Source organism: Excalfactoria chinensis, chromosome 6 (assembly GCF_039878825.1).
Source record: "Excalfactoria chinensis isolate bCotChi1 chromosome 6, bCotChi1.hap2, whole genome shotgun sequence".
NCBI lineage: Eukaryota > Metazoa > Chordata > Aves > Galliformes > Phasianidae > Excalfactoria > Excalfactoria chinensis.
The window spans coordinates 11,665,546-11,691,025 of record NC_092830.1 but is presented as its reverse complement, the minus strand read 5'-3'; the positions used below and the strand labels follow the sequence as shown (position 1 = coordinate 11,691,025).

Sequence of the window (25,480 nt, the reverse complement as noted above, 5' to 3'; positions counted from 1 at the left end):
CTTGCCTTTGAACACCGTTTAGGGAGGGTTTATGATGTGAAGAAATGGGTTTAATCTCTGATTTGAGAACAAAGTCAAATGGCAGTTGCCAAAACACTGTAGGCTGTGAGCAAAAACCTGGAATTGGTGGGAGCTGCGTTGCTTGTTGCAAAACCAAGGATGAAGCAGATGTGAAGGAGGGACTCTTTGGCTCTCTATGGCTCATTTTCATGGGTCTGTTTTTTACCAGCAATGCTGCCCTCTCACAGTTATGATATGTTCTTGACTGGATTGTTCGTATGAAAAGCAGTTAAATTTAAAGCAGAGGACTTTTTGATAGGTAAGCATCCGAAGAGGTTAAGGTAAAGCAACTAGGATCAATATGCACTCATTTAAAGTGCATTTTGTTTCTCAAGTGAGGTTTCTCATTTAGGTCCAAAGCTGCTTGCTTGGTTTGCAAATGCCTTGGACCACTTCCTCTGCAGAAAGAGCCAGGTTATTTTAATGTATGCTGTGACTGATGCACAACTCTTTTGAATGTTCCTGTGTAGATAAGCCACAACTAACTTGGCTTCTTCTGTGCAGATCTACTTGAGAACGCACAAATATTCTTCCTCGTCCTTTTTTTTCCCCTGATGCTTATAACCAATTTTGGTAGAGCGAAATGTTCTGTGTTTAATTTTAGCCTGCAGCATTGTTTTCTAAGCTTCTGCAGAATTCAAAAAGCAAAACACTTCTGTCGAGTGCTGTGATGGGAATGGGAACTTGGGCGTCTGTATGCTTGTATGGAAAAAATGAGTTTTCTCACAGTTGTTAGTCTTCTGTTACGTATAGGAAACAGCAGGACTTGAATGGTCATTTCAGAATTGTTATTTTCCAGCTGCTCCTCGTGTGGCTACAGTAAGATTTCGAGTGGCCTTTCCACTTCAGCTGCCATGGAGCCCAAGGAATGACTAAAGTAAATGGAGACCGTGCTGGCTGGGCAGCTGTCTTCAGTCACTTCTCGCTTAGGCAACCCAGTGCGTGTGTTTGTGAAATGCCACGCTCTCCCAGAGAAACCTCTGCCAGTACCACACTAGCCTTACTTTTCCTAATATGTAATGCAAAATGCACTGATGGAGCCAAGGCCCACTGACCTCTTGGTTATGGCTAGCAAAAGAGTTTGTTCCTTTTTCTTTGCAGTGACTTGTTTTATTTTCTGGGAGAGTGTTATGTGTCGTTCTGCTCTGCCTTCTCTTTAGGTTAAACCCCATATAGTTTCCTCCGTGACTAGTGTTTTAGAGCCCTGATGGTTCCTATTCTTGCATTATGGGGTGGTGGTTTTTTTCCTGTTTGCCCACTTGGCTGCTCTTTCTGGTGTGAAGTACACAGAGCCTTTTGCACTACAGCTCTGCCTCAGAAGTGAGGCTGGGCTTCATATCATACATCTGTCCCTCCTTCTGCCAGCGTTTCCTTATTTTCTCTCACTCTGAGGTAGATTAAAGCACTTTAAAAACCCGTTGAAGTTCACAGACCTTTACAAATAGTGCATGGAGGAGGACTCAGGCTGGACTGCTGATACCAAAGAGGAGTTCCGCCATGCCTGTCACTACTGCAGGGGCTGTAAACGTTTTAAATTGCTTCAGAATGTCAGCAGCCAATCGTCCGTGGGAATATTTGTATTCCCAGCTGCAGCTACAGCTGATGCGGTGGCCAGAGCCGGCCAGGCGGGGCAGCGGCACGGCACGTCTGTCACACGGGATGAGCAGGCTGCGGTGTCGAACAGCTTCTGCAGCGGGTGTCGCTGCAGCGGGTGGAAAGCCGCAGCGTGCCGAACTAGGGGAGCTCGGGGCCGGCCGTGATGCCGCAAGGCAGCCCTCGCGGTCACCCAGCGCCGCGGCCGCGATCCCCTTCTGCCGCGGGGATGCTGCTGTGTGCGCCCGGTCCCGTTAAAAGCGAGAGAGGCAGCGGTAGAGCCAGCGGGGCTTCGCCATAGACACGTCAATAAAAATGGGGAAGGCAGCGAGATTTGTCGCGCGCGGCCGCCGCCCGCCGGGCTGGGGTCCGCCTCTCCCCGGCGGGAGGAGGCGGCGGGGCCGGGGGCCGCCCGGAACGCGGAGGGCCGCGGCGGAGGCAAGCGGGGCGGCTCGCCCGAAGGGGTCGCTCGGGGCCCGCCGAGCAGCCCCCCTCCGTCCCGGGGCCGCGGGAGGAGGCGGTGGCGGCCCCCGGCGGCTCCTCCCCCAGCCAAGTTACAACCGGTTCGGGCTGGCACCGGCCGCGCCCCGCCCCGCCGCGCTGGGGATGCGGGGCTGCCCCGGCGCTCCCGGGGGCGGCTCCTGCCCCCTGCCCCCGCCGCGCAGGTAACCGAGAACGGCGCCCGGGGCCTGGGCCGGGCCGGGGAACCCCGCGTGGAGGCGCCGCCGGGCCGGGGTGAGGCGGGGCCTCGTCGGGGAGCCGGGCGGGGGCGTGGGGGGACTCGAGCGGGGCGACCAACGTCGCACGCCGCTGGGACGGGGCAACGCGGGGCTCCCCGCAGCGCTCAGCTCCGGACGGCTCTTCGGCCCCGCCGTCGCGCTGTCCCTCGCAGGTGCCCGGCGACGTGCCGACGCCCGCTGGCCCCCTCTGCGTGCACCCGGCGGTGTCCGCGGCAGGTGCCCCCGGGCGGGCGGGGGCCTCGGTGCCTGTCGCGGAGCGCCCTCGGCGTGCGCTCGTCTCCCTGCTCGCGAGGATCGCGTCGAGGATGCCTTCTTGTCGCTCCTCGTCCGCTGTGCGGGCCCAGGCGGAAAGCACCGCGCGTAACTTGGCCCTTAGCCCGGCGAGCGGGCTGGCCCGGGGGCGTGGGAAGGGGCCAGGCGAGCCGGGGCCATAAAAGCGCGTCCGTCCCGCAGAGGCGGCCGAGGGACGCGGGCTGGAGAGGGAACGGGCGCCACGACAGCCCTCGCAGGTAGCGATGCGTACGGCGAGGCGCGCTCATCTTCCCATTGAGGCTGGCTGGTGGCTTGCGGCAGCGCTGGCTTTACCTCCGTCTGCTCTCTGACAGCTGGTTGTACTGCAGCTGGGGGGGGGGGGGCGGTTTCCGTGTCCTTTGGGGTGGTGGGGCTGAGAACAGGTAGGACTGGTTGTGCTGAGCTGACGGATCTGTACAGAGCTGGCTGGGCCGTGTGCTGCCCTGACGGACGCTTCTTTGTGTGAACTTACTGAGCGCAATGGGAAAAAAGTTATTACATTGTCAGGAAGTTTTGTTCCGGTGTTTTGTTTTAAGCCCCGTTGTCCTGCTTGGGCAGAAATGGAAGGAAATGTTTACGTTAAGGAGCCTTCTGTGTGAGCTGCCAAAGGGAAAGCGGAGTATGATAGATATGTATACCTGAATGCTGAGAACTGAGAGGGACCCTTAGGTATTCAGGGTGGAAGTACTTATAGACAAGTATTAAAGCATGGGGAGCTTCTATAGTTCAAACATCAGTTAAAGTCTGACGTTGTCAAAGTACAGACAAGCCTCTTTCGGTGCATTTAATGCAATGCCTGTCCTGGCCATAGCATCTGTGACTGAAAAAGAAGTCTCATAAATCTACCTGAAATCGAATCCGCTTCAACATGAGGGATGCTATCATTCTGCCTGCTTCTGTCTTCGTTTGTACCAATGCGTTGCCAGACTGGACGAGCTGTTAATCACACAGGTTCTGCTGACCTCAGCCTTCCTTACAGCCATATGCTGCTCAGGGAAAGCAGCACGCTTAATGAGCTTCCAGTTGTTCAAATAACAGTCTGAAAACAATCCTTTTGCTACTGTTTTTTCTCAAGATTCCCTTTGCCACAGATTGATCCTCGCTTCTGTGCTGAAGGTCAGAGTTTCAATAGCAATCGTACTGCTTAAATCTGTTTTTGCACATCAGTGCTCACCTGTCATCTTTAAGCTGAATTTTAACACCTCTTCAAAAAGAGTTTGGTGTTGTGAGGAAGCCAGCTATGCAACGTAAAGCAGATACAGTGTGACGCCACTAAGCTGTGTTTTAACTGTCCTTCAGTTTGTTCTCTAGGGTTTATTTTCCTTTTCTTGCTATTGTTGAACGCCTTTATCAGAAAACTCTTCCTCCGATTCTTGCTCTTTGTGAGTACAACTCATTGAAAAGCTTTTTCTAGCCACACTTCCAGTTACTGTTTAACTGTTTTTGCTTTATTTCTCCATTTCTGTTATTTTGAAGTGACTTAAGTTTCCTGCAATCCAAAACAACATCCTCGGTTCTTCTCGGTTCCCATCTAAATTCTGGTGTTAACAGGTGTTCAATGTCCATTACTCTCTCTTCTAATTGAGCATCTGCTGTTTTATTTTTAATGGTGTAGTACAGTCTGTGTCCTCCTGCCCAGAGACAGAAAACAGCGAGGGGCACATTGGGTCCCTCTCAGGCAGATGCACAGATTGGATGCCCATCTAGGCAGTGTTGGGAGTAACAACACTTTAGCTCCTACTGTCAGCTCTTGGCCATCCTACTGAATTTTAATCATAGAATCGTTTGAGTTGAAAGTGACCTTTAAAGGTCATCCAATTCAACTCCTCTGCAGTGAACAGGGACATCTACAGCTAGATCAGGTTGCTCAGGTTGAATGTCTCCAGGGATGGGGTATCCACCACCTCTTTGGGCTACTTGTTCCAGTACTTCACCACCCTTATTGTAAAAAACCTTCCTTATCTCATCTCTAATCTAAGTCTCCACTCTTTTAGTTTGAACCCATTTCCTCTGTCCTGTCACAACAAATCTTGCTAAAGAGCCTGCCCCCTACTTTGTTATAGCCCCCCTTTACATACTGAAAGATCTCTATCAGGTCTCCTCAGAGCCTTCTCTTCTCCAGGCTGCACAGCCCCAGCTCTTAGCCTGTCCTTGTAGTAGATGCGTTCTATCCCTTGGATCATGTTTGTGGCCCTCCTCTGAATGTGCTCCAACAGCTCTGTGTCTCTCTTGTACTGAGGACTCCACATCTGGATGCAGTGCTCTAACTGAGGTCTCACCAACGCGGAGTAGAGGAGCAGTATCACCTCCCTCACACTGCTGGCCACACTGCTTTGGATGCAGCCCAGCATATGGTTGGCTTTCTGGGCTGCAAGGGCACCTTGCTGGCTCATGACCAGCTCACCATCCTTCAGTACCCCAAGGCCTTTTCAGCAGGGCTGCGCTAAATTATTTTGTATTCCAACTTGCCATTTGCAGGGAAGTATTAAATAACATAGCAATAAAAGGTACCTTGATATTCATGATCGTGATAATGACTTTACTGGGGTACCTTTAACCATGTACCGTAGCAGAAAGCTCCAGGAGACGGGCTCTTTGTACAGGGTTCTTATCTAACACCTTCACCATGGGAGAACTTTATGCCAAGAAAATATGCCTTGTTGTAGATAATAGGCACACATAGGAAGATACCTATAAGCAGCTTTTTAGTGCGTCGATACCTTAAGGTATCTTGTGATTTCAGGCAACTGTTGCCCTGGTATCCAATGCAAGGAACAGTTGCCAAATGTTTGAAGGAGTAAATTGGAATTTAGATTTGTATCTGAAAGAAAACTTCGTGGTGATTGTAACTGGAAGTGCTGTATCATGAAGGACTGTTATTCTGGTTAAAAACCATAAATCTTTTCCCAAAGACCTCGAATGTCAAAGCTTATTTTATGTTAGTAGGTCATATTATTGTTACTTGATGCTCAAGGCTGCTGTCAGCTGCTGATTAATTTGGGGGGGGAATCAGTATTTCTCCACTGAGGTAACTCTGTAACTTGAATTCTTCTGATGTTCCTCTGTAAAGATACAGTTTCCACTGTTGCAGTGATACTTGGACTGAAAACTTGCTGTTTTTCTGCAGGTAGAGTTGCCACAGGAAGCTACATTTGTAGGGGGCTGAAGGACTTGTGTGTTGTCATCTGTAAGTATCAACCCCCTATGTAATATTTAAGTGTTGTGCCTTTGAATTAGATCGGACCACCTCTTTCTGTGTCTCACTCTATAGTATTTATTCTTCGCAACTTTATACTGCTGTTTTTTGGGTTTTTTTTGTGAGTTTTCCACATGAATCCTTAAAAACTGATCATGAAGAATATGGGTAGCTTGAACGGGACTTCTGTTACTGTCTACTCATTTAGATCCTCACTTTCATAACGCAGTCATGTTCCTCCCCCCTCCCCCCCCCCCCCCCCTCTTTCACTGAAAAGCGTTCAAGTACTGGTCAAGAACTGGCATCTCTTCACAAGCAAACAAGACCTGCTTATTTTGTTGTTTTGTCCCCCCTTCCCTTGGGGTCTCCCAGAGCAGAACCGTTTCTGCAGCACTCTTAATGCTTAAGCTGTGGTGTGAAAATGTCCTGAAGGAAACAGGGTAAGATCTTATCTGTCTCTGTCTTACAGGGTAAAGAAAATAAAATGGTTGAGAATCACACATCTGGTTAGTGAGAGAGCCAGGAACAGGACATGGGTTTTGTGATCATCAGTTCAGCAGATTGCTCCCTAAAGAGAGGGAGGGCAGGTTAGTTGCATGCATGGGAACTCACATATCGTTGGAGTCATGCAAACTCCAAAGCAATTTAGCCTGGAAACTTACAAATCCTTTGCTGCAAGTTAGAGGCACCGGTCTCTACATTCAGGAACTAGTCTTAAGAAGGTGAGGATGGTTATTTAGTTAAGGTTGAGATGCACAGATGGTGGGTTTTGCAGTGCCTTGAACTAATACTTTTATGCTTGTGATTTTTTTGTTTTCAGACCTAAATTATTTATTGGACTTATGTTATACTTGTAGTCTTTCTATTCCTTTGGGCCTGTGTACTTGCTTAGGATAACCAAGGGCCTAACTGCTAGTGGCCAAGTGTTTCTTTTGCTGCACTGTGCCGTATATTGGTGCCTGAGCTCTTCACAAAGCCTCCGTAACACTCAGAAAATGAAATGTGATCCATTTCTGCAATGCAGTGCTGACGGATGTGTGACATACTAACATACGACTCACGCTGTACCACAAGAACAATACATGATGATGAAGGGTTAGAAATACCAAATAGCAACTCGTCTTCATTGCCTGTCTGCTGCTTTGTATTATATTTCTTGACGTTTGGTTGGCAGTATCTCACTGCCAACATATTAACAAGCCTAATTTCTAATGCTCTGTTTTGTCTCTCTGTTGTTTTTTGTTTGCACAGGGTCTACGTGTCCATCTATGCTCATCTGACAAGATGGTGTTTCAGAAACCACCCGATGGTGGCTGGGGCTGGGTGATTGTCATCGTTTCCTTCTTTGCTCAGTTCTTGTGTTACGGATCACCGCTGGCGGTGGGAGTCTTGTATTTAGAATGGCTGGATGCTTTTGGAGAAGGGAAAGGCAAGACTGCTTGGGTTGGATCACTTGCAAATGGAATCGGATTGCTTGCCAGTAAGTGTTGTTGCAGTATCTTAAATGGAAACATTACCTTTCTAACAGATGCTTTCATCTGTGTGTGCTTCTGGAATTATATTAAACACGGCTATAAATGATGACAGAGCATGAGGGATAGTGTATTTTTGTTTCAGGTCAAGATAGGTAAGAACATTGCATTTATACTTCCACTTGAAATAAAGCAAAACAGTGGTAAAATAGCAAAAGAAGTATTAACCACGTACAATTCAAAATGGTTGTATTTGAATAATTAAGAAATACCAAACTATACTTGAAAAGCAGGATGGTAATTTTGTTGATGGGACTTGAGCTAACATTTGCATTAGTATCTTTGAAATCAGGGCAAACTGCTAGTCTGAAATGTCTCAAGTGCTTCGGAAAAAAGGTCAGTTAATAAACCAGTTACTTGTTTTTCATCTCTAGGAATAAATTCACCAATTAAAGTCATTCTGGGCTCTCTTGCTTTTCGTTTGAGGTGAAAAAAGGTTTGTCAGGGGAGCTATTACCTTTTTTGCTGAATCTGGACAAGAATGGCCCATCAGCAGAAATACTGCTATGGGCAAAAGCATTCAAGTAACTTAATGGCTGTAATCTAGTTCAGGATTTTGAGGAAATCTCTCCTGAAAAGAGAGCTGACATTCAGATCATGATAAAGAACTGAATAAAAGCCTCCGCTTTATACAACTCTAAAAGGCCGAATACTGTTGCTGCATTTGTGTTAGGGATTTGTATCACCAGGCAGAACAGAAATAGGCGAAGGCAGATGGATCACCACACAACTGTATTCAGTCTCAGGGTGTATGATAGAGTCTATTCTTCTGCTATAGATTATTATTTTTCTGTTCTAAGGGCATTAACTCTTATTATGAAACGATTAAAGCCTGAATAAACTTGAGTGAGAGAATGAAGTTAGAGAAAATAAGGCTAAGCAAGATAGTTACTGGAGGAAAACTAAGCAAAAGGGGATTGCAAGAGGAGGAGGGAGGAAAAAGCCCTCTAGAGACCAGAACACTTTGGCTCACTCCTCTAATGAGAACCTCAGTCCCTTTCTTCACATGGCAACACCCTGCTAATTTCCAGCTTTCTTAGTTCCCTCTGCCTTGCCTCTGTGATCAGTTGTCAGTAATGTGCTTTTAGGCAAATAGAAACTTCTGTGACTGAATGGTGCAGGAAAAAGGTGCTGTTATAAATTGCTTTGATATGGCATGATTAAATTGCTTGAAGTTTTGACAGCCTGTCAGCATGATTTTATTCTTTCAGTTTGGGATTTGAAAGCTTAATAGTAATTTGTAGTTTTTAGCTCAAGGAAAAGTACAAAGAAATATTTTAATTGCATTGAAGTTATCAGAGTTGGCTGAAAACAAAAGTTATGTTTCCTGCTCTACGCTAAATGGAAGATCCTGCTGTCTTGTCAAGCTGCGATCTGACCTTAATGATAACTCTACTTGACATGAACTTATTGGAGGGCACTGTGAGTATCCTAACCTCTACTGAAAACTAGAATGCTTTTGACAGTTTACAGTTCTGTGATGTGCTAGTATTCTCCTGTACTTCTGGAAAAGTCCCCCAGTACCCTTTAAATCCAAATATTTAAAAGTTTCTCTGTGGGACTAATATAAACACAGTAATGATGATGTTGTCTAGTAGATTTGGCATTTGTAGCAGGAAATAGGGGAAAAATCCTACTATTCTTTTATATGAAAGCTTCTGTCTTGAGGGAGTAACTTCTGGCGCTGACGATAAAAGCTCTTTATTACAAATAATGGCTTTATGAAGGAGGTTTAGCAAGGACTCTAAATAGTGAAATCGATGATGTTCTTGAGTCTGTGCACCCATCATATCTTCTGTTGCTCTCTGTGGGCGATCTGTTCCTCTTTCCTTGCAGTGTAAGAAGGATGCATTGGTGTCACTCACTGTAAAGCTCACCAGAGTGCTTTCCTGTTGCGTAAAAAGTGACCTTAAAGCCTATAATTCTCTAAATGTGTTTTGATTAAAGATCAGGTCATTTAAGGGCAGGAATTGCAACACAAAGACCATAAAAAGATACCGTTATTTAATCCTTTTTTATGTGTAGTAATGTCTCGATCTCTTATCATGTTAAAATTCCAAGGGCTTCGGTAGATTAGCCTTCTAGATTGGTACAAGGAGCATTTTCATTCTTGTTTGTGGAACATTCAGTCTCTTACAGAAATAGTTTTTCCTGCGGTGTTCATAGCAGAAAAGACCCGGTCACTAGTGCAAAGAAGACGTGTTTTTAGTGCAAAAGCAGTGGTATAACACACGGCAGTGATGGAACCTTTTCATAAGTATAGAAAAAGTGAGCTTGTTTTTGTGTTATCAGTTCTGCCATTGCAGGTTCTAGTATTACAGGCCAGATGTACAGGACCATTGTGTGATGTAGCCTATGTGAAGTAGATGGTCAGACTAATTGATTTTTTTTTCTAAGTTATCAGAAAGTGTTTGTTTAGTGCATTCTCCATCTCTTGTAACTCTTCTCAGTAGTTAATTGCTACCCTGAAAGTATGTAATCTTATCATAGAGGTTGTTTAGTTTTAACTTTCAGCTGATTAGCGAGTTTATCTTTAAAAATGCTATATTTGAAGTGTCCACAATAAGCGTGGTTTGTGTTTGGAGACTGCAATGTAGTTATTTTTTCTTTTAAGCCTGTATGCTTTGATGCAGTCTCTTTTTCGTCATTGATAAAAGTCTTATGCTGCTTTTTGTTTTATTATTTTTTCTCATTAACAGCACTGAAAAACACATTGATTAACCTCTGTGACAGTAGGAGGTATGTCTAGGTTGATACTGTAATTTAACTGATAACAGGAGTGTGTCCTTATGTGAAAGATAGCTGGCAAGTTTCTGTCCTGTCTATAAATGTAGTTTTGAACATTTTTTAAAGAAGTGGATGATGTTGAGTGAGTGCTGTCACATTTGCTTTGTCAGTATCCTTTCTACAGTGTTTACTGTGCTTGTGTGAGAGCTAAACTTAGACCGAGACATAGAAACCTAGTACAGCACCTTGTTTATTGAGACAAATTCCCCGGTACCCTGGTGTTCAGTTTCTGTCCCCTTGGAGCACAGGCTGTGTGGCTAAGGCCAGCATCCAGCCCTGAGCTGAAGAGCTCATCAGCTGGAAAAGAAAGTAGGACAGGGACCTGACTGATTGCTTCCTTGTGGGATGACTCAAGTTAGAACTTTCTGTGAAGTGACCTTTCCATGTATTGAACAATTATGCATTAAAAAAAGAAAATACATCCGTGTCATTGTTAAGGGCAGTGGTGAGACATTGACAACATGAGATAGCATAACACTGATAGGCTATCATAGATGTAGGAGATGGCTCCAGGGATGATGTAGGGGTTGTTGTGTAGGAAGAAATTCAAAGCACTTATGTTTTGCTTGGTAAAGCAGGCCAGAGGAAGATATGTATAATGTTCTTGAAGATTGTTTCTCTTGCACCAAGTGCTCTCAATTTTACATCCATTTGGAGCCTGAAATTAAATTAGATCCATGTTATACTTGTTAAAAGCAAAACAGACAAAGACCTTGGCACCCGTAATTGGCAACACAGCTGTTTATGGTAAGCCAACAATATGTCTCCCATTCCCACCCTTCTTTATTAATGGATTAAGAACAAAAGGAAGATTTTCTTGAAAAGCATGTCTTGATAAATTAATGGAGTGTTTCTGCTGGCCTGAGGTATTTAGTGTTAAATATCTAAAAAAACTGTGAGCTTTTGTATTGTCAAGCAATATTTGTACAACTCCGTACAAGACCATCTACAGACTTTCAGACAAAAACCTTGCACATGGGTAGCTCCCATGGTTGTGTTTGTTTTCACTGGATTTTAGCAGTGCTTCTAATATGCAATAATTATTCTTGTGTTACATCCAGTGGATTTTAGTTACAGCCTACGAGCATTGCTTCTTTCAACTGATCTAGTGCAGATACCAGCAGGTAGGGTGGGTCAGATTAATGCAGGCGATAAGAAAAAGAACTGTTGTCTGGTATTGTTTGTTTAGTAGCTGTGATGTGAGGGAGGGAGGTCCATAGATATGAGAGGGTGGAGGAAGAACATGTTTGTTTGCAGTATTTTTTTATCTCTGTGTGAGAACACTGAGGAAGAGAGTGTTAGCTCTTGATGCCATGAAAGAAAACAGCTCTGTAGTGGAACTGCAGACGGAAGCATCTGTTTGGAAGGAGTGTGTCTACAGAGGTCGGAAGATCACAGCAGTTGTGAAGATCTTGCTAGCAGCAGATGGCTTATTTTCACATCTCATGAAGGAATCACTGTCATATCCAGGTTTCACTGAGGGTAAAATCTTTTATTTATTTAGAAAATTCTAATGAAAATATCAACATATGCTTGATTCTTCTCAGGAGTTCTGTCCCTTTGATCATTTTCCATAAGGAGAGCACCTGTCTTTTCTGCTACTTCTTCCAGTTTTTACTAGGGAGCATCTGGACCACTCTGCTGCATATAGAACAATTACCAGGCAGCCAGTCATTGATAGGCTGTGTGCAAAACAGCAGTGGCTGTCCCAGTGCTGCCTTTGTAGTCTTTCAGAGCAACTAAAGTTTTCTTCCTAAATTTAGCTGCCATTCTGGTGAAGTGGGCTGGTTTCTTTGTGATAGACTTTACTCGGAAGTAAAGAAAGCTCTGAGGTTTTATTTGTAAAAGAGGTATACTGTGAGCCATGTCTTCAAATATTATTCCAATACTGGTTCTAACCCCTGGAGCTGCTTAGCAAACTGAAGAAAATCCTGGCCTACAAAACACTGTCTGTGCTTCCTACTGAGGATTGCCACTGGGACTGTTTTCTGTTGCTCACTTCATGGTGGAAAATGTATTAGCAGTATAAGGATCTTTCTAAAACATTTGACTAAATAAAAACCTTTAGAATCATAGAATTACTCAGGTTGGAAAAGACCTCGAAGATCATCAAGTCCAACCGCATTTATGCTGCTTGTAGAGCTGTTTGCTGTGTGATTGTACATTGACTCTTGCATTCTTGAGAATACAAGCATCCACTTTGAACGAAATCCACAGGGCAGGAGTTCACAGAGCAAATCTCAGTCCCACTCTGAGAAAGTTGGATGCTTGACCAGATTTAACTGCTTTGAACCTTTTGTGCTTGAATTACTTGTAGAGAATGACATGTTTGTGTACAGTAAACTCCTGTGCAAATACCATGGTAATAACCAAACGTACTTTGCCTATTGAAAAAAGTGCAAGCTCTCTGGGAAACAGAGGTAAGAACTGTGGAGAGGCAGGAAAATGAAACAAAGATGCTTGCTCTCGGGGGTGTTTTCTTTTGCGACTTATTTTCTAGCAGTATAATAATGGGAGTGAGAAAGTAAGGCCTGTTTTGGAGGGGAAGATGGATCTGTTTTTCTTCTTGTCCTGGAGATCTATAACTGTTTTAATAGTTATTCTGCTGCTCCTTCTTATAAACAGAGCCATTGCCGAGATGCCAGATCTCTTGCTGTGTGAGACGACATATTAATTCTGAACTTACTGGAACGGGTTATTTAGCTTTGTGCAGGTTGTTTTCCATGTCAGTGCAAAAAGATCTCTTTGTACATTCTATTCTCCTTCGGGATTATTTTTTGTAATGGGGAGAAGATGGAAGAACATCTCCTTGGGCCCTGTCAGAGCTGCTTCTGGTGATGACCCAGAGAAGAGTGCCCTTGTCACAGTATGCAGATGTATTCCTCAGTTCTGTCTCTGCCCCCCACCCCTCTTTTTCCTCTGGCTGGGTTCCAGAAGGTCGCATTTTACTTTGAATCCCTTGCTAGCAACGAGTACAATCTATCAGAGCTGCAGGCTGGGCAGAGTGCTGAAAGAAGAACACGTCACAATATAGAAAGGATGCATAAGGGAAAGATTGTTTCAGCAGGGCAGTGGGTAAGAAATAAAGAATAGAAAGTGTGCAAAATCTTCTGCTTAATTGAATGATGTTATCACTGCCTAACCTTTTTTCAGTGAGGAAGTTTTCTGTCTTTTTTAATGCAGTGCAGATTCAATCCTTTATTTATTATAACCCTTGCAGTTTTAAGAAACATGCCAATCTTAATTTGCCAGTTCTCATAAGTAATTGTAGGAATCAGCATCGATCTAACACTGAGCTTTTCTTCTTGGCAAGTTGCTCTGCCTGAGTTATTCTGGCTGACTTTCATTCCCACAGCGTGCTGGTTCTTGAGAAGCAGCAAGTGCTTATATCTTCATTTTTCATTGTTTTCAGAATGCACATAAACAGCTTCCCAAGAAGTTTTTCTCCTTTCTTCTTTAACTCTGATTCTTTGCCTAGTTCAGCCTCAGTTCAAACTGTGTTCTCTTTAAGTTCCCTAAACAAACAGCTCTCACACAGGGCAGAAGTTCTGACTAGCTTTTCCATCTGAGGGCCATTTCACCTGCTAATGAATCTGTGCTCCTGCCTGCCAGAACTCCTTGTCCCATGGCTGGTAACCAAGCAAACACCTTGTCTGCATTCCCAGCTGCTAGCTCCTGTCTGTAAACCTAGGCAAGCACCGTCATCAGCTCCAAGTGTTGTTGTTCACCTTATATCATGTCTTGGCTGAGCTGCCATCTGCTGGGAATAGTAGTTCTGTGTGAGTCAGAGAACCACCCTGAAAAACAGCAGACTCTGAAATTACTGCTTTCGCAGATTCTATTGACTGTGGAGAGCTTTTGTATCAATGTGAACATGATGCAAAGATGGCGAGGGGGGTTGTTTTGTTTTGTTCTTTGAATAGTGTCATTCGAGTGTGTATCACACTTCTAATGTTGTGGCTGACAGATTTAGCATTGTGGGTCTGAGATATGTCTATGAATGTTTGGAACTGGGGGGGTTTCAGAAGAGAATTTGTTTTTTGTGAGCCAAGTCCTATGCTGGTTACTTATTTATGCGGGACACCGAGCTTGCATGTTAAAAGGCCACGCAACAGAAAATTAAGTGCTTGTTCTACAACTTTTGTGAGGGAAGAACTGATTCAGTAGAGGCAGAGTATGGCTGTTGCCTGAACTTTCTTCTTGTTTTGAAAAACCAACCAACCAGGAAATACTGGGGGGCAAAGAGGAAGAGAAACCTCTTCCAAACTCCGTGAACATTGCTCTGGACATTCTAAATAAGTGACTTCTGTTTTCCGCAGTTTTACAATAATAGCCAGGATAGGCAATGAACAGTTATTCATTAAAATACTGACTGGCAGATATTCCCTTGAAAATCATTAGGAGCACCACTGGCCTTTATCTGCTACATCAGCAGATGTTTCCTCTGTCTAAGCACCAGGTGACATTGTTTCTGTGACTGTAATCAGATGTTTTCCATTTCAGTTTTATACCTTTTGTCTTATGGCAAGACGACTACCAATGCTCTTCTATGAAACATCGTTGTTTGTTTCTATTAAAACTGTTGCTGCTATTCACAAGACTGTTTTTCCTGCTTTTCACCTAGGTCCTGTGTGCAGCATATGCGTATCATCCTTTGGAGCAAGGCCAGTAGCAATCTTCAGTGGCTTTATGGTGGCTGGTGGCCTGATGATGAGCAGTTTTGCGCCTAACATATACTTTCTCTATCTTTCATATGGGATTGTTGTTGGTAAGGAACAGCTCCCTTTCATATAGAGACTTAGCGCTTATGAAGTCTTGGTTTAGTAATCTAAAAGAAGTAGCTGATTCACAGAGGCAGCTGTAGTCTGGGACTTGAGATACCATGGATTACCTTACTTTGGGGTGGGTCACCCAGGCAGTGGAAGACAAAGGCAATGCATATGTTCTTCAGGATTTAAAAGAAGTTTGTTCTCTGTTAACATGGTTACAAGAGATGGAAAGACTCATTTATCCTGAGGGAGGGGTATATTCAAGCGGGTCTTCTGTGGGCAGGAAGCACCAATCTTAAAAGAATAAAATCCCTTAAGGAATTTTGTCATGTACTCATTCTAACTTGCTAAATTAGAGATTATTAAGGAGCGGTGTAATTCTCCACATAACTGGATTGAACCTAAGGTGCTCCGCTAAAGGCATGAAAGTGCTGTTCTCCTGGCAGGGGGGGAGGGCTGTCTTTTTGCTGTGGAGGGCTGCTGTGGGTGGTTATCAAATTGGCAATTAACTGTGTCAAGAATCTAGACGCATTACTGGCCAGCTGGACCCAGTAGGGTGTCCTGGCTATGGTACAGTGCCATGCAGACAAAGCTGTACTGTTGGCTCAGGCCAGCCATTTATCTGCTTTCACATAGCATAAAATGTGAGCTGGTAAACTGCAAAAACTGAACTAGCTTCATGCCAATTTGGGAACTGGGACCAGCTGTAGGGAGAGATGGTTACGACAGTGCTGGCAGCCTGATGTCACTGTCATTGTGATGGGTGCTGAGCCAGGCTTAAAGGTATCTCTGTGTCTGGGGTACACATTTCCCTGAATACACTGTATGCCTTATTACTCTTTCTTTGCAGGGCTTGGATGCGGCCTTTTGTATACTGCAACGGTTACCATCACTTGCCAGTATTTTGACAAGCGCAGAGGCCTTGCACTTGGTCTGATTTCAACAGGTACGATTTTCAGTTGTCATTCTCTCTAACTTTTCAGTGCTAACACAGCTAACATTATTGTGGCAGTAGAAAAACAGAGTGTTATATTTGTCTCAGTTTCTTCCTGAAGTCAAAGCATCGGTAACTACATCCGCAGTTGTATGGTGTGGATTGTCTATATAGATGAGAAAAGGAGATGTACCAAAATGAAAGTAGATTATGAGTAGCTTGGGCTGCGTGCCATGAGTAATACCAGGGGAAACTTTCTGCACAGCTCTCTTCTCTCTCTTTGTGTTTACACAAGATTATGATTAAAAGAGAATGGAGATGCGTAATAGAAATACTGGATTAACAGAATCTCACATCAGCTATTTCCTAACAACCAGAGTTAAAGTTTGGGCTTCGGTTTTTGGTTTGTTGTTGTTTTTTTTTTTTTCCTTTTCAGTATAAAAGGAAAATGAATGTCTGAAAGATTCCAAAAGCTCATCCCTACTTTTATCCATGCATGTGAAAAGGATCTTAGAAGAATGAACCTCTGATAATACAAGGGAAATCCTTTGAAGGCTGCTGAGCAGCCTCTCTCAGTCTTTAGGTTGTGTGTTGTTGTACTTTGCACTGAGAGAAATTAACTTAATGAACCAAGTAGAAATAGTTAAAGAAGCGTACTGTTCCACACCAGCCTTTCTGTGTTGTATTCTGTCTTTCCTTTGATCCTTTTTCTCAAGCAGTGGTTAGTTAAGAGAGGGCCTGGTCAGTGCCGTTAATATTGCAGGTTATATACAGTTGACTTGCACTGATGTAATAAAGTGGAACCACAACTGTATTGTCCCCTGGAAAAAAAATTTAGTGGCTTTATTGGGTTTGCAGGCAGTTGGCTGTGTGACTTGATCGTACTGAATATTGATGTTGGTTAGTTCATGCACTGGAGTGTATGGATTGCTTTTGTAAAACTTAGAGATTCTTCAGAAAATCATTTTAAAGTTTGTCTTTAAATCGGCTTGAAAAATCAGTGCTCTGTATTTGTGAGTGGATATTCATAGATTCATAGATTCATTGTATAATCAATCTTCAGCCGTGAGTGTATACTTTACATTGGTAGGATTGCATAAAATGCTTGTGCTCATTGTAATTACCCTTCAATACTTTTTTTCTGAGTAGTCAGATTTCTCAAACACGTGTTTGGACCTGCAGGGCCTCAGAAGTGCCTTTGGAGTCAATTTGCCTGTAGACTCTGAGCTACTCTCCTTAAACACCAGACGGCCTATCTGGTGTTTGTAGAAGGGCTCTTGGTGAACCACTGGTCTCATCCTGCCTTAGAGGAGGCGGGTGGCAGCAGCGAGGGGAAAGGAGAAAATGATCATGTGTGAAATACTTACAGAACTGATTCCAAGTGTTACCGAACATGGTACCTAAAGGGATATGTGTATGCGTGTGCATGGCAGAAGGATATTATGTTTTTCATCAGATACTGTGTGGAGTCAACTTGTTTCTAAAAGTGTCTGCTGGTGTTAATCATCATTAATTTTCCGGTGTTTTGGAAAACATTTTGAGCGTATTCAATCAAGAAACTGAGTTAAACAGGGAAGATAACTCACCAGTTTGTTAGATTGAGAATAGAGGAGCTCGAATGAGTTCTTCATTTCAACAGCTACAAAATACACTGTCACAGGAACGTTAAGTTTTTTAGTTGTGAACAAAGTTCTCAGCTATGTTATTCTTGTTTTATAGGCTCAAGTGTTGGACTCTTTATATATGCAGCACTGCAAAGAGAGCTTATTGAGCTGTACGGACTGGATGGTTGCCTGCTAATAGTTGGTGCTCTATCTCTAAATATATTAGCATGTGGCAGCCTAATGAGACCACTGGAGTCATCTGAACGCCCTCCACCTGAAAAAGCATGTATAGACAAAGTCCCAGATCAATACTTTGTTTACCGTGAAAAAGAAAAGACTGTTGAAGAAAATATAAGCATCCTTGAAAAGGGCTACGTTGATGAGAAATGCGCAAACAATGTGCCTGACTACAAACAAGATCACAATTTAAATAAGAATGTATTAAGCTCAACGAATGTAAATGAGAAAGACACTTATAAAAAGAAAGTCGTGGAGCAGACAAACTTCTGCAAGCAACTAGCCAAAAGAAAATGGCAGCTCTATTTGAACTACTGGGAGGAAACTGTGGTTCTTTTTAAGAACAGAGTATTTTCAGCTCTCTTTTTTGCCATCTTGCTTTTTGATATTGGTGGATTTCCTCCTTCTCTCCTCATGGAAGATATAGCAAGAAGTGCAAACATCAGTGAAGAGGACTATCATATGCCCCTTGTTTCCATTATAGGCATTATGACTGCTGTTGGCAAACTTATTTTAGGAATACTGGCAGATTTTAAGTGGATTAACACATTGTATCTATACGTACTTACCTTACTAATGATGGGAGCAGCCTTGCTTGCAATTCCATTTGCCAGAAGTTACTTTTCGTTAGCATTACTTTCTGGGATTCTGGGTTTTCTGACTGGGAATTGGTCAATTTTTCCATATGTAACAACAAAGACTGTGGGAATTGAGAAACTGACTCATGCTTATGGGATACTGATGTTCTTTGCTGGACTTGGAAACAGCCTCGGACCACCAATTGTAGGTAAGATCAAGTTAGATATTTTAAGATTAACATGAGATTATCAAAACCCCATTTGCATGTGGGTACTTCTGCTTTGTCCTAAAAACAATAGAAAGATGATATAAAAATCATAAAAATTAAAGCCTGTCTCTCCAGATTTTGTTCTATCTTTGGCTTTGCTTAAAAGTACGTTTCACGCGTAATTGACCATAGCGTGCATTAGATTTAACCTTTTGTTTTATCCCCATGATTTTCCTTGGACTTGCGGTGCTGTGTTCTGTTTGACTCCTCACTGATGCTCTTCTCTTTTGTTTTCACCCTCAGGTTGGTTTTATGACTGGACGCAGGAGTATGACACCGCATTCTATTTCAGTGGCTTTTGTGTTTTACTGGGAGGATTTCTTCTGCTGTTGGCAGCATTACCCTGCTGGAATGCCTGTACCAATCAGAGCTCAAAGCTGCCTCCAAATACTTACTCCTACAAAGTTGCATCTAGTGCTTAGGTGACGACTGGAAAACACTATGCCTTTTTTATATATTATGTAGCAAAGGATTTTAGTAATTTTTCACTTATTTATGAAGTCCAAAAATCCTTATCCACTAGAAAAATTCTATTGCTGGTTTATGTTCAGCTATTTTTTTTTTCTTTTCCTTTTTTATCCATTCCCCCCCCCCCCCCCTTTTTTAAGATCGGTCTTATTTTGTCTACTGTGCACTGTGTTTTCTGCCTTTGTCTACTGTAACTTCCTTGCAGCCTGTAATGGATATATTGTGCTGTATTATTGGCTGTACTGTTTTTTTGTTGTTGTTGTTTGTTTTGGTTTCTTTTAAGGGATAGAGAGTGTGGAGGGTTGAAGACATTGAAGCAAAAATGAAGGCCTATTTCTTATGGGAGAAGACAGGTATTTCTGTCACCTTTTATAGGTCTCCGAGTTGCACAATCAGACTTCATGAAACTAAAATTTGCCTTATGAGAATACAGTGCAATGACAAGGTGCTTGTAACATCATGTTTAGATTAACTTTCTGACTTAAAGTTTCTCTGAATTACAATGAAGTGCCAATGAGGGAGGAGGAACAACACCAGCCTTCTGTTGCATTAATGAACTTTATGACGAAAGTAAAGATTCTTAATACCACTGCGACTGAGGACTATGTTTATAATTATTGCACTTTCGGTGAACTTTGTTTATAATACTGTTGTACCAAAATCTTTTAAACCAAGGAATAAAAGATGATTTTTTTGAAACCATGTAAAGAAATGCCGACTTGGTTATGCAAGTTGAAAGTCTTTAGGTTGAAGTTGGAGGTACATTCACAGAAGCCCGCAGGTGAGTGTTTCTAAGCAAGTGGCTGCAGTCTGGCAGTATCAGAAGCACCTCTTGTTGCACAGCTGCACTTTAGTTGGTTGGGCCTGCTGAAGAGAGCCTGTGATGAGTCTGAGAGCTTTCAACAAAGCAGGTTTGGCCTGATGAAGGAAAAAATGTGGTACCAATGTCGTTTTTGCTCTGTTATTTTCCAAATGGATATAGCAAGGAGAGAAGCAAGCAAAAGGAATCAATGCAGGGGTGAGAATTGAAACACTGGAATGCCAGGCAGGCCCTGAATGAGCTCCTGGAACCACTGCCCTGAAGTTCTCTCACTGCAGTCCAGCTCTGTATGCCTGTGTTGCATTTCGCTTAACCCTGGGTTGGTGTGGCTTTGGGGTTGCTGTGTTAGTTGGAGGCTTTTCCTGAGCAAGGCAGGAAGGCTCAGCTGGGCCTGCTCAGCTTTCAGTGCCTTGTGCAGCAGCTTCTGTTGCTTCTTCCACACTGTGGACTTGTCTTATTGTTCTTACATCATAGTCACAGCAATCTCCTATCCACCAGTGGCATGTCCTGTGTGCTTTGGCTTCTTGTTGTAGGCTTGAAGTTTACTGGAACATGTTGAGAAGCCTTGAATGAACTGGATATTTTTAGACTTTTCTGATTTATGTTCTGCTCTCTGCAGATGCGTATGCACTTCTCTGCCATATTATGTTCTTCAAATGTGTGCTGTGATTCTGGCTCACAAGTAATCCTTAAGATAAAAAGAAATGCACGTAATGAGCAGCCTTTCTTGTCAAAGTACTATGAACAGAGTTACTGTTTTTTCAGAGCTAATTATGCAAGAGTTACATATCATTTAAGCGAGGCAGATATAAGAGCAGATGAAGTTCTCTTTTGTGGCCCAAGGTGGAAAAAAGCAGGTTGCCCTCAGAAACTTTCTGCTAGCTTTCTGAGACTCTTATTTCTGTTTGTATTAAAGTCTGACAAAAATAACAGTGTGGAAATTTGGCCTTCTGTTCTTTCCTCCATGTGTCAACTGGGTGTAAGGACTTCTTTATTTCTTAGATTTCTTATACGATGCACGTGGACAACAAAATATCGAGTGCTTATTATATGCAGAAATGCAACTCTGATTCCAAATTGGAGCCCTGCAAATTTGAAGTGGATTTGTACCTGTAGTCTGCTTTCACTGCACTGATGTGGAGGTAGTACCACTCTATGCATCTCAGAGACACTATGTGCTCAGAATGTGTGTTAATACCTGAATGTTAATACCTGAAAAGTATTTCACTTCCTGCTAGCAGTACATTCTGAATATGTTAAATATGAAACTGGTATTACATTGTTTATCAATTTTTGGAAAAAGCCTGTTACAATTAATGTTAATGTTTGGGCAACATGTATTACTCTTCTGCAATGGAAATAGTGTCTATAATTAGGCAGCTTGATGTGTTTGGAAATCTGGCTGGTGATCTGTGACAGTTTCCTGATATAACCCTACCAGTACATGATGAAAGAACCCAGGCTGTGGAATGACCTTATATTGCCACCGCAGTCAATGTGTTAGGACTGCTAATCCTAACCAGATGGTTGAGCACTGTGTCCATACTAACTGATAAACAAGAGCAAGGACTTAATGTTTCAGCTTTCACTTTTACTTCTCTAGTTTTGAATGGGGGAGGGGCAGGTTCTTTTCATGAAAGATTTTCAGGGATGCTTGAGTTTTGTCTGAAAGCGTTTACTTCTGTCTGGAAGGCTTCATTCACATTGAGCAATAGGTTCATACAGGATGGAGTTTATTTGCTGTTGTTTTGTTTGATTGTTTTTGAAGGTTGCAGGAGAGGTACAACACGATTGTCTGCCTCCCTTGTTTGATTGCTTGGTCTTCAGTGCTGATGTCAGGCTCTTAGAGGTAGGCAAACATACAGTTCTGCAGTGCAGAATTAATTTCTGCATCTTCTTGAATCTTACCACTGTTGACAAACAGATGTGGGACAGAAAAATTTCAATGCTTTGATAATTATTCTTCGTTGTAAAATAAAAGTATTGCTTATTGCCTAAATTAATTACTGTGGCATCGATCACGAATAGAATATTTATCTCCTTATTTGCAGATCTTAAGAAAACGTATTGTAGTTACTAAAACCCAAGTCAAATGAAACAGCTAAGTTCTGTTAGATTTATAGTCTATTGTGTGCCTTGCTTAATTGATAGCTTTTATGGTTAGCTGCAAAAAATGATTGCATTCCTTTTGTAGCTGTTAATTTGTCTACATCGTGCTGTTACTGGATTCCAGTATTGCGTACTGTCACTGAACAATGTGCTGAGTAAGGCCTACAGATCATACGCTATGAAAATTGGCTGAGACGTGTTGTGCAGTATTATACTGACATTGCAGTATTTTTTCTTGAAAGATATTTCACACAAGGCCCTTTGGAAGGGCAAATCTGGTGAATATGTTGGGCTGAGTCTGATGCTGATCAGATTAAAACTGGCAAAGAGTAAGTGATACAGAAATTGGACAGATATCTCAAAGGGACAGGCAAAAGCTCCTGTCTAGTATGAAATAGAATTTCTTGAATTCAAGGACAGTTTCCTTGATGTTTTGCTGAATTATGCTGAAGAGCCAAGTTAAAGGCTTGCCAGCCTTCTTACCAGAAGGCTCTCTGCTACAGAACTAAAACCAAGTATGACTGGCATGAATGCAGATCTCCCAAGTTTTCTGCCTACAGATGCTCAGGACTTCATTTAATGAATGAATGGGGATCTTGAACATGTTTAATAAAGACAAGTGAAGACAGAACAAGTGATTTGGCTTTAGGGTCTCACCACAGATCTTTTCATTTGGATCTGCTGCGTTGAATGTGGTCTGTATGTAAGGTGAGAGACAGGAAAGCAGTATGCTTGGCACATAAGACTTAGCACTTGTGCCTCCAGTCTGCTCACTCCAGTCTTCAAGGAAGCACACTTGCATGCTTTGCTTCTTGAGCTATTGCGCCTCTTCAGTGCATTGTCATGGGTAAACCCATTCAGAAACTCCTTGGAAATGCTTCTTTCTGTAGCTGAGATTAGCTAGTTGTTTTTAAAGTATGGGTTCATGCATAACTGCTAGCTTGGTACACAATGGCATGCCAGCTTGAAGGTTGGACTGAGCTTGGAGTAAATCCTTTGGAAACTGTTATGGTTGTGCAGCATACATCATGTCCGGCTATCTTGGACTCCAAGCTGAGCTTTACTTTGTCATAGTTAAACTTACTAAAATGTTTTCTTATAGTTCAAATCAATGTGTTTCCCACCCCCCACCACTCCCCTGTCTCTCTCATTACAGGCTGAAAATCACCTGACTAAACTCTTTCCACTTTCCTTGGTGTCATAGTTCATATTGAAAAGTAAACATGTTTTCTGTGATTAACAGCAATGACTTGGGGATATTGCTGAGGAGCAAGATGAATGCCTACCCACCTGTCTTGTAAATGGCCGGTGCTCGAACCAACTCTACATTTAGAGATCATATCTACATTTTGTGCTTTTTTTTTTTCTTTTTGTGGTTATGGCTTTAAAATTTGATAACATGACATGCATATCAAGTTGCATTGGGCCGTGCTGTCTGCTGTTGGAATTAAATGACTTTGCTGTTTAGTTAAAATGTCCCTGGGTTACAGTGGCTGCCTCTCTGCTTTCAGTAACTTAGGAAGCTGTCCTTGCAAACCAGAGTAACTGAAATCATCTGATATGTTCTGAATTACAGTAAATACCGCGTATGAGGGCAAGTGTTCCTTAAAAAAAATAAAATAAAATAACAAGCCTGTATGATTTAATAGTTGCTCCAAATGAAACAGGATTATGTGAAGGTGTTGTCATAGAATAAGGGACACAAAATTTACAAGAGTAGGCTTGACTGCCTGGTGTATCCTTAGGCACTGTTATTGTAGAAAATAGAATTAAACAGTCATTGGGATGTATGGACGGCTCTTTTGACTACTGAAAATGGGGAGAGAGAGATAGAGAAGAGGGAACTGAACACACCATGTACCTTATTGCCTTGGGAACTGGAGGTTTTAATTTGAATATGATGGACTCAAGATGAAGAAACTGTTTTCAGTAATTGCCTGGAACTGGGAGGGCTAGTGGAGCTGCTGCTGCCATGTGAGTTTCATAGAGGGATGATGTTATTTTAGAGGGTCTTCCACCTTTTCTGAATTCTTTCTGATTTTGCTCAAGAACAAGAATCGCTGGGCTGCGGAAGACAGAATGAGTGTACAGGTGAATTCATTTGAAATTATACTGATTTTTACTGATTCAGTAAGACCAAAGGAATCAATATGCTACTGGAGAAATACAGATAAAAACCTGCCTCTGCTTGGCTTCCACATGTGTTGGGTGACACTCATGATGCTGAAGTCTCCTCTTACCATATTCCTGCTGTTTTTTTCAGTTCTCACTTCAGATATTGTTCAAGTTAGATGCAGAGGGCAGGCAAGGACTATTTTGTTTCTTTGCAGCTCTTCAAAGATTTCTTCAGAGAGATAATATTGTGCTGGAACTATTACTTATGTGAAATGGCAGCATATCGTACCAGAGATGATTAGTCCACATAGATGTTCATAGTCCATGAGCTGTCTAGAGCTGAAGGTGGAAGTCAGGTTTCCTATCAGCAATGGAAAGTGGTGACCAGGTTCTAAATGGAGCCTCACGGGTTGGTCTGTGCAAATGTTTCTTCCAGGAGTTCCTGCAGGAGCTGTGCTGGTCCTTAACAGCTCTAGCTAAAGCTAGTCCAGTGATTCAAATATGATATGAAAATGAACAGATAGGGAACAAGCCATAATTATGAGTATTTTGTTTTGCTTCAAGTTTCATTTTTCAGATTTTTGTTTCCTGGTGAGGCAAACCTGGGATCAGCCAAACTGAATGAAAATTCCCCTTAGTTATCATTTTCTGATTACATTCGAAAGCATGTTCAGTAATTGCCTGTCAGTCAGCTTCATTCAAATATTGCTGTAGTGCCTCAGCAGAATATCCCCAGGTGCCCTTAACTGCGCAGGAAAATACCATAGCTGCAGCAGAGGCCAAATGTTATTGAGACGCTTTCTGTACTCGGGTGCAGAATATTAACTTCTAGTGCTGTAAGCTAACACTCACTTTGAAGTGAAAAAGACAGCTTAGGAAATTCAGAGTGGAGAGAAAAAGGCAGAGAAATCTGTTTGGGAAGAAGAGAAGGTTGTCCTCATTTACAAACACAGCATTTCACACTAAGCCCCTATTCCCATCACTTCTTTTTTTGTGTGTGTGGACTGCACCAAGAAGCAGGTTGAGTATTTGCCTGGGGGGAGAGGATGGTTTTCTTTCCATTGAGTATTTCTTTGTGTCTTTTCCAGTAAGAGATGTTATATATACTGACATGTGAAGTATAATAGGGAGCAGTGGTAAGCCATTGCTTCTGTGCTCAAGTTTTACTGCACAGAACCTTTACTGGTAAGAAATATTATCCTCAGCTTCCTCTCAAATTTACCATCTGTGTCAAAAGTTTGAGATTTACTTTCACCCAATTAATTCCCTGGATATAGAGCTCAGTTATCAGCCTTATTCATATGCATTTTGAACTTAGACGAGTTTTAAATAATTTGTAAGTCTTGAAAAGAGCTCTTCTTCCTCCATCACCCACAGC

The 25,480-nt window shown here is 42.7% G+C and overlaps 1 protein-coding gene across 5 annotated transcripts; it reads left to right on the top strand.

The window, feature by feature from the left end:
• Positions 1-2,198: 2,198 nt before the first annotated feature.
• SLC16A9 (solute carrier family 16 member 9) lies at positions 2,199-19,762 on the top strand. 5 transcript variants are annotated; one of them, XM_072340109.1, is made up of 8 exons: positions 2,199-2,318; positions 5,812-5,871; positions 6,350-6,467; positions 7,132-7,360; positions 14,824-14,967; positions 15,819-15,914; positions 17,622-18,530; positions 18,834-19,762. In XM_072340109.1, exons 4-8 carry the CDS (start codon positions 7,165-7,167, stop codon positions 19,010-19,012), a joined length of 1,524 nt encoding a protein of 507 aa, XP_072196210.1. In that variant the 5' UTR covers positions 2,199-2,318; positions 5,812-5,871; positions 6,350-6,467; positions 7,132-7,164; the 3' UTR covers positions 19,013-19,762. The 5 variants fall into 5 exon arrangements, with proteins under 5 accessions (XP_072196210.1, XP_072196208.1, XP_072196209.1 ...); XM_072340108.1 differs by having other exon boundaries at positions 2,256-2,388; XM_072340107.1 differs by lacking the exon at positions 6,350-6,467.
• The last annotated feature ends 5,718 nt before the right edge of the window (positions 19,763-25,480 follow it).